Consider the following 10186-nt stretch of genomic DNA (forward strand, 5'->3'; position numbering starts at 1 on the left):
GGGGCGCCGAGGGACAAAAATAATGTAGGTCCACTTCCAGCGAGTGGAAGCCTTGCGTTTCTGAGTGCCTGTTCTCGCGAGAGGTGGAAAGGGCGCAGCGTTTGAAACATGGCGGACGACGTAGATCAGGTAAGTTTGTGCTGAGGCGCTCGTAGAGGGAACGCTTGAGCTTCCCGGCCCCGTTCGCTTTTTTCCACGCTCACCGGGAAGTGGCCTGTTTCTTTTTTCCGAGTAACCACGGCCTTCCGTGGCTGCGCTAGCTCCTAAAACTTCCGCAGGCCCAGAGTTTTCTCAACCCGCCTCGCTCCCATCACGCTCGAACCCATCACGCTCGTCGTCGTCGGCTTTTATCTGCAAAATGCAAACGGCTGTCGATGCCCGACAGAAAGAGTGATGTAGTAGTGGACACCCGCTTAGTAATACGTGTAAATACCTGGTGCACAGGCAGTGGCTCACTTGGAGTGTATTATGAGGGAGGTCAGATAAAAGGTGCACTTTATACGAGGTAGAGAAACTGGTAGAGATGTAGTACGAAGAAAACAAGCCAAGATCGGGTACACAGAATAACAGAAGGGCCTACAGGCCTCTTCACCTGCTCTTTCCTGTTCCTTAGGTATCTGTGGAGTTCCCCGACCACCGAAATGACTTGCACTCCTTCACATGCACGCACACCCCACACACACACGGACTAACCTGTTTGTTTTCAGAGCATGTTATTTTAAATATGTATTTCTTTATTTAATGTGTTACTTTCACAAATAGAAATTCCTTAATAGGGATTTTGGGAGGCTGGAGAGATGGTTTAGGGGTTAAGAGCACTTGTTGTTTTTGTGGAAGAACCTGGTTGGGTACCAGCATCCCTATGTTGGCTTACCAGCATCCACAATGCTTCTTAACTTCAGTTGCGGAGGATCCAGTGCCCCCTTCTGGCCTCTGCTACAGAGCACTGTGTGCATGTGGTGCACATACATACAGGCAAAACACTCACATATAAGCTAAAAATAAAACCCTTAAAAGGGTTTTTACTTTTCTTTCCTTAGGTTTAGGACAGTGTTGGGAGCACTCAGCAGGTATTTATTTGATGGAATAAACCCAGTGTTCAGGGGAAGCTTCTTTGAAAAATCAGTATTTAGCCGGGCGGTGGTGGCGCACGCCTTTAATCCCAGCACTCGGGAGGCAGAGCCAGGCGGATCTCTGTGAGTTCGAGGCCAGCCTGGGCTACCAAGTGAGTCCCAGGAAAGGCGCAAAGCTACACAGAGAAACCCTGTCTCGAAAAAACCAAAAAAAAAAAAAAAAAAAATCAGTATTTAAAGTTACAGGGTGAAAACGATTGACAGTGGGTTCCTAGACTGAAGAGAGCTGTCATGGGGATTTTTCATTGTTTTACAGCTATGTATTTATATGCCCTTCTCCATACTAGAATGAGCTTCGTTAAAGGGGCTGTGACTTGTGTACGGTTGTAATCCAGTGGTTGGTTGTCGGGTTCTTAACAAAAGCCTGCTGAACTAAGGTGGGAAGAGGGGGTGGGGAGGGGGCGTTGTTTGTTTCCTGTCATCCAGCCTCTTATATGTACACAGCCTACAATTTTCAGTCAAATTTCACTGACCCCAGGTACTCACTGGAGAAGCTTATTGAATATTTTTACTAACTCTTGATGGCTGGAACCATCTCTTCCACGTAGCTGACTCCAAGTCATCCTAGCTCTAACCTTTGAAACCTGTCCCAACAGTTCTTGAAGAGTAATTCTGACTGACCAAGAAAAATAGCATTCTTAAATCTTGAAGCAAGCAAGATATGATATTAAATATAAGAATTATAGGTGCTGGGAGTGGGGCTGGTAAGATAGCGGGTGAAAGGGCCTGCACTTTGCAAGCCTGACAACCTGAGTTCAATCCCTGGAACCCACAGAGGAAGGAGAGAACTTTAGAAAGTTGTTTTCTGACCTCCACTTGAATGCCATCACACACACACACACACACACACACACACACACACACACACAAAATTAAAAGATCCAGAAGTGGCTCACAGCTATAATCCCAACATTTGGGAGAATGATACAGGAAGTTTGCTGCATGTCAAAGGCTGTCATGGGCACATCTCTTCAGAAAACAACAAAACAGTAGTGATGGTAATCATTGATAAGTATTTCCTTTTTACTTAGATAGACCCTTCAGTCCTCATAAGATCTCCAAGGGAAAGATGTTGCCTCCCCAGTTTGCAAATGAGGAGTCTGAAACAAGAGATGACATGATTTTTAATCCCAGTTCAGAAGAGCCAGTCCAGAACCTGGAGTTGAACACAGGCTGCCTGACTCCATGTCAATTCTTTCAGCCTCTGTCCTATACTACTCACTAGATAGGTTCATCTTGCCGGCCAGTCAGCACCCTAAACTCAACCTGCCCTGTGCTGACTTCAGACTTTTAATTAGTGTGTGTGAATAGGTATGGCAGGTGTCTTTTTCAAATGATTAAATTGTATAAAAGATAAAGCTAAGGTCCCTAAGTAGTGCTCTAACACTTTGGATTTTGTGGAAGTTCAGACATGTTTTAGCCCTCTTTTACATAGAATCAAGGCACCATTCTAAGCTTTCATATGTCATTTAAACCTGATAAATAGTATTATGGAAACACTATTTTCTGCATTTGGCGAATTAGACTAACGTATAGACAGGTTAAGTGACTTGCCCTTGGTTGCACTGCTTAACAGTGATTGAAACACCATGCTGCCTCTGATAGTCCATTACTTAAGCCTGCTTCTTCCATCAGCAACAGACTACCAATACCGTAGAGGAGCCCCTGGATCTCATCAGGCTCAGTTTGGATGAGCGAATTTATGTGAAGATGAGAAACGACCGAGAGCTTCGAGGCAGATTACATGTAAGTCTGTTAAATTATCTTAAAACCAGATGTTCCCCTGTCATCCCTTCCTATCTCCTTACAGATTTAAGAACTGCAGTTTTGAATTCTGCAGTTTCTTTTGGGAGTTGGAAGATCTTAGACAATATGAATATCCTTTACTCATTTTTAAAATATTTTTCCCTTAACCAGAATGTTTATGAGAGAGTGTGTGTGTGTGTGTGTGTGTGTGTGTGTGTGTGTGTGTGTGTGTGTGTGTACGTGTACGTACGTACCCGTGCTTACAGAGACCAGAACTGGACATTGGATTCCCTGAAGCTGAGTTAGACATGATATGGGTGATATGCGAACCAAACTTGGATCCTCTGCAAGAATAGTCAGTGCTCTTAACCTGAGCATCTCTCCAACCCTATAGAACATTTTTATCTCCTTCAATTTTATCTTCTCCTTACTTATGAATAAACTTATTTGTCCTCTTTGTTTTAGACAAGGTCTTGCCATGCAGCCCAGCTAGCTTTAAACTCAAGATCCTCCTGCCTTCATCTCCTTAGAGCTGGGATTACAGATGGGCACTACCATTCTTGGCTTTGTCCTCTATTCTTAAAGGTTATTGGACAAGGTTTTTTTGTTGTTTGTTTGTTTTTTTTAGTTATTGACATCTAAAACCTCTTTGTTATGAAAAAAAATTATAACAAGTTACAGATACAGTTCACTGGTAAGAGTGATTGCCTAGCATGGGGCAAAGCGGGAGCACTACAGAAAGTGTTAAACAGCATAGAAATCTGTAGAATTAAAAGTGAAATCTCATTCACTATGGATGACCACTATTCAGCGTTGGTTACATAGTCGTCCAGATCTTTTCTACGTGTGTATGTGCTGTCTGTGTTTAAAGGGGGACCCTACTGAGGTATGGTGGCATGTGCCCATGAGTCCAGTACTTAGAAAACTCAGGAAGAGCATATGTTTGAAGCCAGTCTGGACTACACAGTGAAATCCTGTCTAGAAAGGCAGGGAAGGCTTTATATACATATTTTTAGTAGCTTTTTGTAGCTAGAGTTTTCCTGCCTGGCCCACAGTCAGGACAAATCTCTCTCACTTGCCAGTCCCACAGCCGCTCAGACCCGACCAAGTAAACACAGAGACTTATATTGGTTACAAACTGTATGGCCGTGGCAGGCTTCTTACTAACTGTTCTTATAGCTTAAATTAATCCATTTCCATTAATCTATACCTTGCCACATGGCTCGTGGCTTACCAGCATCTTCATATGCTGTTTGTCATCGTGGCGGCTGGCAGTGTCTCTCTGACTCAGCCTTCCACTTCCCAGCTTTATTCTCCTCCTTGTCCCGCCTACACTTCCTGCCTAGCCAATGGCCAATCAGTGTTTTATTTATTGACTAATCAGCAACACATTTGCCATACAGAACATCCCACAGCAGCTTTTCCATGTGATTTTTTTTTTTTTTTTTTTTGTGGAATGATCATACAGCTGGTGATTGCACAGGATTCTATGTAAGGCAGGAATCACACTTTTCTTTTTTTCCCCCAGCTATAAAACTGCATTGGGCACTTTTTTATATACTATTGCTTGTGCAGTGCACACTTATTTCTGTAGAATTGGTCCTGTTAAGTGACATCACTGTGTACTTAAGGTTTTGTCTCTTCTTAACTTGTTGCTTTCCTTAGGACTGTTGGTTTACAACATGGAATTGAACCAAGTCTTCTTAGTTCAGGCTTAGAAACAGGCCCTGTCTTGTCAGTGACAGAGCCACTAGGCAGTTATACTTCAGTCTCACTCTCCAAAACTGTGATAGTTCCTTCCTTGAAACTTGAGGACAAAGAACCTCTGGAGCTGGGAAGGAAATCGGGTCACTAATCTACAAGCTAGCCTTCAGAAACAGCAGTGTCTGTTTGATGAGAGAAGTGGGGTGGAGCTAAATTACATAGGTCTTTGGCACATGGAATGACACCGAGTCCAGACCAGTCACCTTTAACTTGGAGGCATCTTCAGCTCTTACCTCTGTACTAAGTGGCCCACCTTTCTGCTTGCTTCCTGCTCTTGAGCTGAACATTTTGCTCATTTGTGTAGCTGCCAAGCAGCTCCTTCCCGATGTGGCTGTTAGGCTATTTTTATCTTGATATGAGCAGGCAAACCACTTAGCACTTTGTTAGAAGAACAAGTGAGTGGGTTCTGAACAGGCCCCAGGAGGTTTGCCATTTAGTAAAGGGAATGAACTTTGGAGGTTGCACTGAATACCGTGGTCTCAGTCCTTCCTGACATCCAACTGAGGCCAAAGCATGTTAAGCTGTGGACAGGTTATAATTGGGCAAAGTGGAGGTGGGAGAGATGGTCACTGGGTAAAGTGTGATCCTCAACACCCGTGGAAACACCAGGTGGGTGTGGTGGCTTCCCTGTAACCCCAGCCTCTGGAGGCAGATAGGATCCCTGAGCAAGCTGGTTAGCTAGACAAGTTAGCAAGCTCTGTGTTCAAGTGAGAGACACTACCTGAGTACATAAGGTGGAGAGCAACCGAGGAAGATATTCAGTGTCAGCTTCTGGCGTCTGTTTGCATGTCCACAAAAAACGAGCCAGGTTTTGCTCTACCTGTATCATTTTTGTGAGGGTCAAATGACGTTGTCCTTGATTGAGAACCACAGTGCCATCACACAGTGACAGGACCTTATGTTGCTAACTATCCTTGAAAGAAATCTGACAAACAGAAATTTGCTGTTTTTCATAATAAACTGTTGTGAATGGTGGGACTTCCTTGGGTAGCAAGTAAAGTGAGTACTTAAGAAGTAATTTCAGATTATTTTGAGTGAATTCATTTTTTGATCATAAGCAGTATTGTCACTGAGAAAGGCTTGTGAAGACATGATAGACTAGGACAGAGGGCATGTTTACTATTTGCATGTAAAAGTTTGGGGTGTAAGTGTTGAACATGCTGCTTAGAATCCACTTGTATTGTTTGAGCCCCGTTCCTTGTTTCTCAAATCTCACCCTCCCTCTCCAGGCTTATGATCAGCATTTAAATATGATCCTGGGAGACGTAGAAGAAACTGTGACGACGATAGAGATTGATGAAGAGACCTATGAAGAGATATATAAAGTAAGTCCTGCAGATCTTCTCTCTGACAGCGTCAGATCTCATTATGCAGCACTTAACACATTTGTGGGAACCTTACTATGTTTTGGCACCTACTTAGGGACTGTTGATACAGTGTAGTAATTAAATGCAAGGATTTTGGAGTCACCCACCGTTGTTTTTTTAAAACTGATTTTAAAGACAGCTTTATCACCAAAGCCCACCCCAAGATGGGTGACAGCTCATGAAGCTGGGAACCTGGAGCACATTGGCACAGAGTGTCTTTTCCAGTCAACTGAGTTGGTCTGAGCCTTGCCTCAGAATACTGGGATTAAAAACTTGTGCCACCACACCCAGCTCTTGAATAAAATAGTTTCTTTTCTTTGTTTTTTAAAACTTATTTTATAATGCCAGGTGGTGGTGGTGCACACCTTTAATCTCAGCACTCAGGAAGGAGAGGCAGGCAGATCTCTGTGAGTTTGAGGCCAGCCTGGTCTACAGAGCAAGTCTAGGACAGCCAGGACTACAAAGAGAAACTCTGTCTGGGGTAGTGGGGGGATTTTTGTATGTGTGTATGGTTGTCTGCATATGTCTGTGTACTGTGTGCATGCCTGGTGTCTGAGGGGGCCAGAAGAGGGCATCAGATCCCTTGGAACTGGAGTTAGAAACAGTTGTGAGCCCACGCTGTGAATGTTGGGAATTGAACCTGGGTTCTCTGGAAGAGCAGTTCTCTAAACTATTGAGCCATCTCCTCATCCCCTACAATAGTTATTGTAGTGTGTCATGTGTGTGTTTACTACAGACACAGGCAAGACAGACTGTGATGTTGTGGGTAGTATCTACAGTCATTTCATGCAGCAGTGGAAAACGGTGCCTTGCTATTTTGTATCTTCTCATTACCTTTGAAATGGGAAACCAAACAGCAGCCTCCCCTTGGCCCATTGTATGTTTTGCCCTCTCTCAGTTGACATAACTAATGAATAGTAACATTCCCCAAACTGGAAGGACCACAGACCACTGGGATTCCCTGAGCTTTTCCCCACAGTGTGCATAATTAACTCCTGAGTGCCTGGATTGATACCAACTGGCCAATAGGAAAGCAGAAAGCAGTTAGCCCTGTTCTTTGGTTCTCATCCACCACAGAGTATTGCTTTTGTTGATTGCTAAAGTTCTGTTATTTGGCTCCAGCCCACTTTTCCTGCTAGCTATCATGTTTACCACTTTCTGTCACCAAGCAGCCCACAGTGTGGCTCACTGCCTGGCTTCTCATGGAGATACTATGCTTTTTGTAGCAGAACCTCCTTGCTCCTCATCCTGAAGCACCAGTCCTCACGTAATTACAGACCTGCTGGAAACTGAGGAGACAATGTCTCTCAGACTACCCTGATGAACCCTCCCCTGGGCTTCATCAGGCTTCATGGTCTGCCTGAGAACAAAGTTTTTTAACTGAAGTTTTACCAGGCCTTGTCTGTCTTTTGTTTTTTGGTTTTTTTATTTTTATTTTATTTTATTTATTTATTTATTTTTGGTACTTACATAGTTGGGCTTAAAAGCACCTGGCATTATTTCTTTTTGTCTGCCTGATAACTAACCAGTTCTTGTCTGATCTCATCCCTGTACTTTCCCTGCTTTATGCATCTATTATACCACAGCCACTTATTAATATTTGGCTTTTTCCAGCCTTTGTCCCCAGAGTCTGTAGGTTTGGGAAGTCTTTTGGCTGTTTCCAAGTTCTGCCTAACATTTGCCAAGGCATAATGATGACTCCAGATTGTGCCGTGTTTGCTGACTGCCCAAAGCATGATCACCAAGCTGAAACCTTGAAGGTTGCCTTCCCCATTTGTGCTCACAGGAGTATGTAGAAGCAGGTGTGATGGCTGGGCACACTGGAGTCTTGAGTCCCTGCGTACAGGTCAACACAATGGCTTTCTTTCAGGTGCTAAGCTGGGGACATAGACTTCTGAAGCCTTCCTGCTCTTGAGATCTCAATGTTCAGGGTCCATCCATTGGTAAAACAATGACTACCCATTGGCATTTAGAAGAAGTACCCTTGAAACCCATGGCTAAAATCCAGTTGTAGCTGAGGATGTAACTCAGTAGTAAAGCATTTGCTTAGAATGCGCAGGAGTAGCCAGGCGGTGGTGGTGCACGCCTTTAATCCCAGCAGGGAGAGGCAGGCAAAGCTCTGAGTTTGAGGCTAGGCTGGTCTACAATTGAGTTCTAGGACAGTCAGAGCTACACAGAGAAACCCTGTCTTGAAAAAAAAACAACAACTAAATATGTGCAAGAATTCAATCCCTGGCTCCCCGTCCCCTCAAAGCAATTTGAAATCAGACATAGTGGCATCCTCCTGCAATTTCAGCACCTGGGCTGGAGAGATGGCTCAGAGGCTGAGAGCATTTGCTTCTTCCCCCTTTTTCCCCTTTAGTACTTGTTTTTGGCACAGTCTTACTCTGTAACACAGGCTTTCTTGGAACTTGACCATGTAGTGGGGTTGTACTTGAAACCTTGGTGACCTGCCTGCCTCACCCTTCTCCATCCTGGTATTAACAGTCATGAGCCACAATGTCTGACTTGTTTTTATTTTACATTTATTTATTTATTTACTAAGTTTTATGTGTATGTGTCCATCTATGTGAGTTCATGTGTGTCATGTACATACAGGAGCCTAAAGATGCCAGAAGAGGGCACTTACACACCCACACACATCAAATAAAAATAAATCTTAAAAAAAAGGTAATAATCCCAGCACTCAAGGCTGAAGTGTGGGGATTAGAAGTTTCATACTAACATGGGCCATACAGTGAGACCCCATCTCAAAAAAAATAACACAAAAACCTTGTGCCCAGGTCTGGTTGCAAAGGAGCCTTGGAAATACCTTGTAGCGGTACATCGGCAGAGGAGTGTGGGTCTGAGTGCAGCAGTGGTGTCTGCTGCAGTCATGGAGGGAATAGGAGTGCTCGGACTGTTGGACCTCACTGTACTTTCCCGCTTCATCTCTTCCAGTCAACAAAGCGGAACATCCCCATGCTCTTCGTCCGAGGAGATGGTGTTGTTCTAGTCGCCCCTCCATTGAGAGTCGGCTGAGACGGAAGACGGTCCTGTGTAGGAAGTGGAGACTTTGCCTCTTGAGATGCCCAGAACGCTCAGAGAGAAGGAAGCTCACGTGCATTCTGATGGTCAGAAATGACCCAAGGGTCCCTCCAGCTAGATGTCATGTTCCTTTTTCTCCAGCCTCCTGCCAGCGTAACCACCTTGCTCTGTTCGGGAGCTGGTTTGCCCATTGTTCTTGCAGTTACTTTCAGGTTGTTTTTCTTTAAATTAAATTTGATGTCCCTTTTTTATTTTTTTTAATGTGTCTTGTGGATTCTCAAGCTTTTACTTGGTATGTGCAATGTTCTCTTCCATGTCTAGGGCACCAAGCTGAGTGTGAGGAAGGAGAGTGGCCATTCTGCCCCTGCTGTCATCTGAGGAAGAGCTGTACCAGCAGGTCCGGGGCAGGGAGGTCATGGTCTCTCCTGTCTCAGGGGCCCCAAGAGCTCAGATGAGCACCCAGTGGGAACCAGGCCAGAGGGGAGGTGGCGAGTGACCTCAAGTCTGCCAGGAGGACACCAAGTATGACCTCTGTGACTGAAGAAATTATCCTCCGCTCATGGCTCACAGGCTGCTAGTGACAAGGAAGAGTCTGAGCAGGATGAGGCTGAAAGCACAGCTACTTCCATTCTGGCTTCAGCCAGCCCCACTTCACATGGGATCACAAGAACACTTAGAACCAACACCTTCCACTAAGTAGTTACCCTGTTGTGAAATGTAGACAGTTGAGCTAGGGCTGTGGCTTTCAGGGGTTGGCTACCTCTCTTGTATGCATTAGGGCCTTAGTCTCCAGCACACAAAAAGAAGAAAAGTGTAGACAGTCTGCACTGTGGAGGACGTGTCTGTAAATGTGCTCAGCGAGTCTGCTAATCTCCTGTCAAATGCAGTTTGCTCATGTGCTCTGAGCCAAAGTCATGTTGAAGAAGCTTTGTTTCCATTATTTATTGTACCTGTCCCTACAAGTTAGAGAAGAGAAAAACAAGTGTGGCTGAGCTGATGGCAGTTTGGTTTTCAGTGAGTAGGCAGGGCAGAACCCTCCTGACCCCCCTGACCCCCCCCCCCCCCAACACACTGTCCTTAGGCCTTAGCTGTGCTGGGTGGTGTCCTGTTCACTGGGAAACACAGGACTTGGGATTGGGGCTGTGTCAA

At 44.8% G+C, this 10186-nt stretch overlaps 1 protein-coding gene across 1 annotated transcript; it reads left to right on the plus strand.

The window, feature by feature from the left end:
- The first annotated feature begins 4 nt into the window (after positions 1 to 4).
- Lsm3 (LSM3 homolog, U6 small nuclear RNA and mRNA degradation associated) lies at positions 5 to 9293 on the plus strand. The gene is made up of 4 exons (XM_052719845.1): positions 5 to 129; positions 2769 to 2879; positions 5873 to 5968; positions 8951 to 9293. The coding sequence occupies exons 1-4, from the start codon at positions 109 to 111 to the stop codon at positions 9029 to 9031; spliced, it is 309 nt and encodes a 102-aa protein (XP_052575805.1). The 5' UTR covers positions 5 to 108; the 3' UTR covers positions 9032 to 9293.
- The last annotated feature ends 893 nt before the right edge of the window (positions 9294 to 10186 follow it).

The sequence above is a fragment of the Peromyscus californicus genome, unplaced genomic scaffold (genome assembly GCF_007827085.1).
Source record: "Peromyscus californicus insignis strain IS unplaced genomic scaffold, ASM782708v3 Scaffold_6__1_contigs__length_162567912, whole genome shotgun sequence".
Taxonomy (NCBI): domain Eukaryota; kingdom Metazoa; phylum Chordata; class Mammalia; order Rodentia; family Cricetidae; genus Peromyscus; species Peromyscus californicus.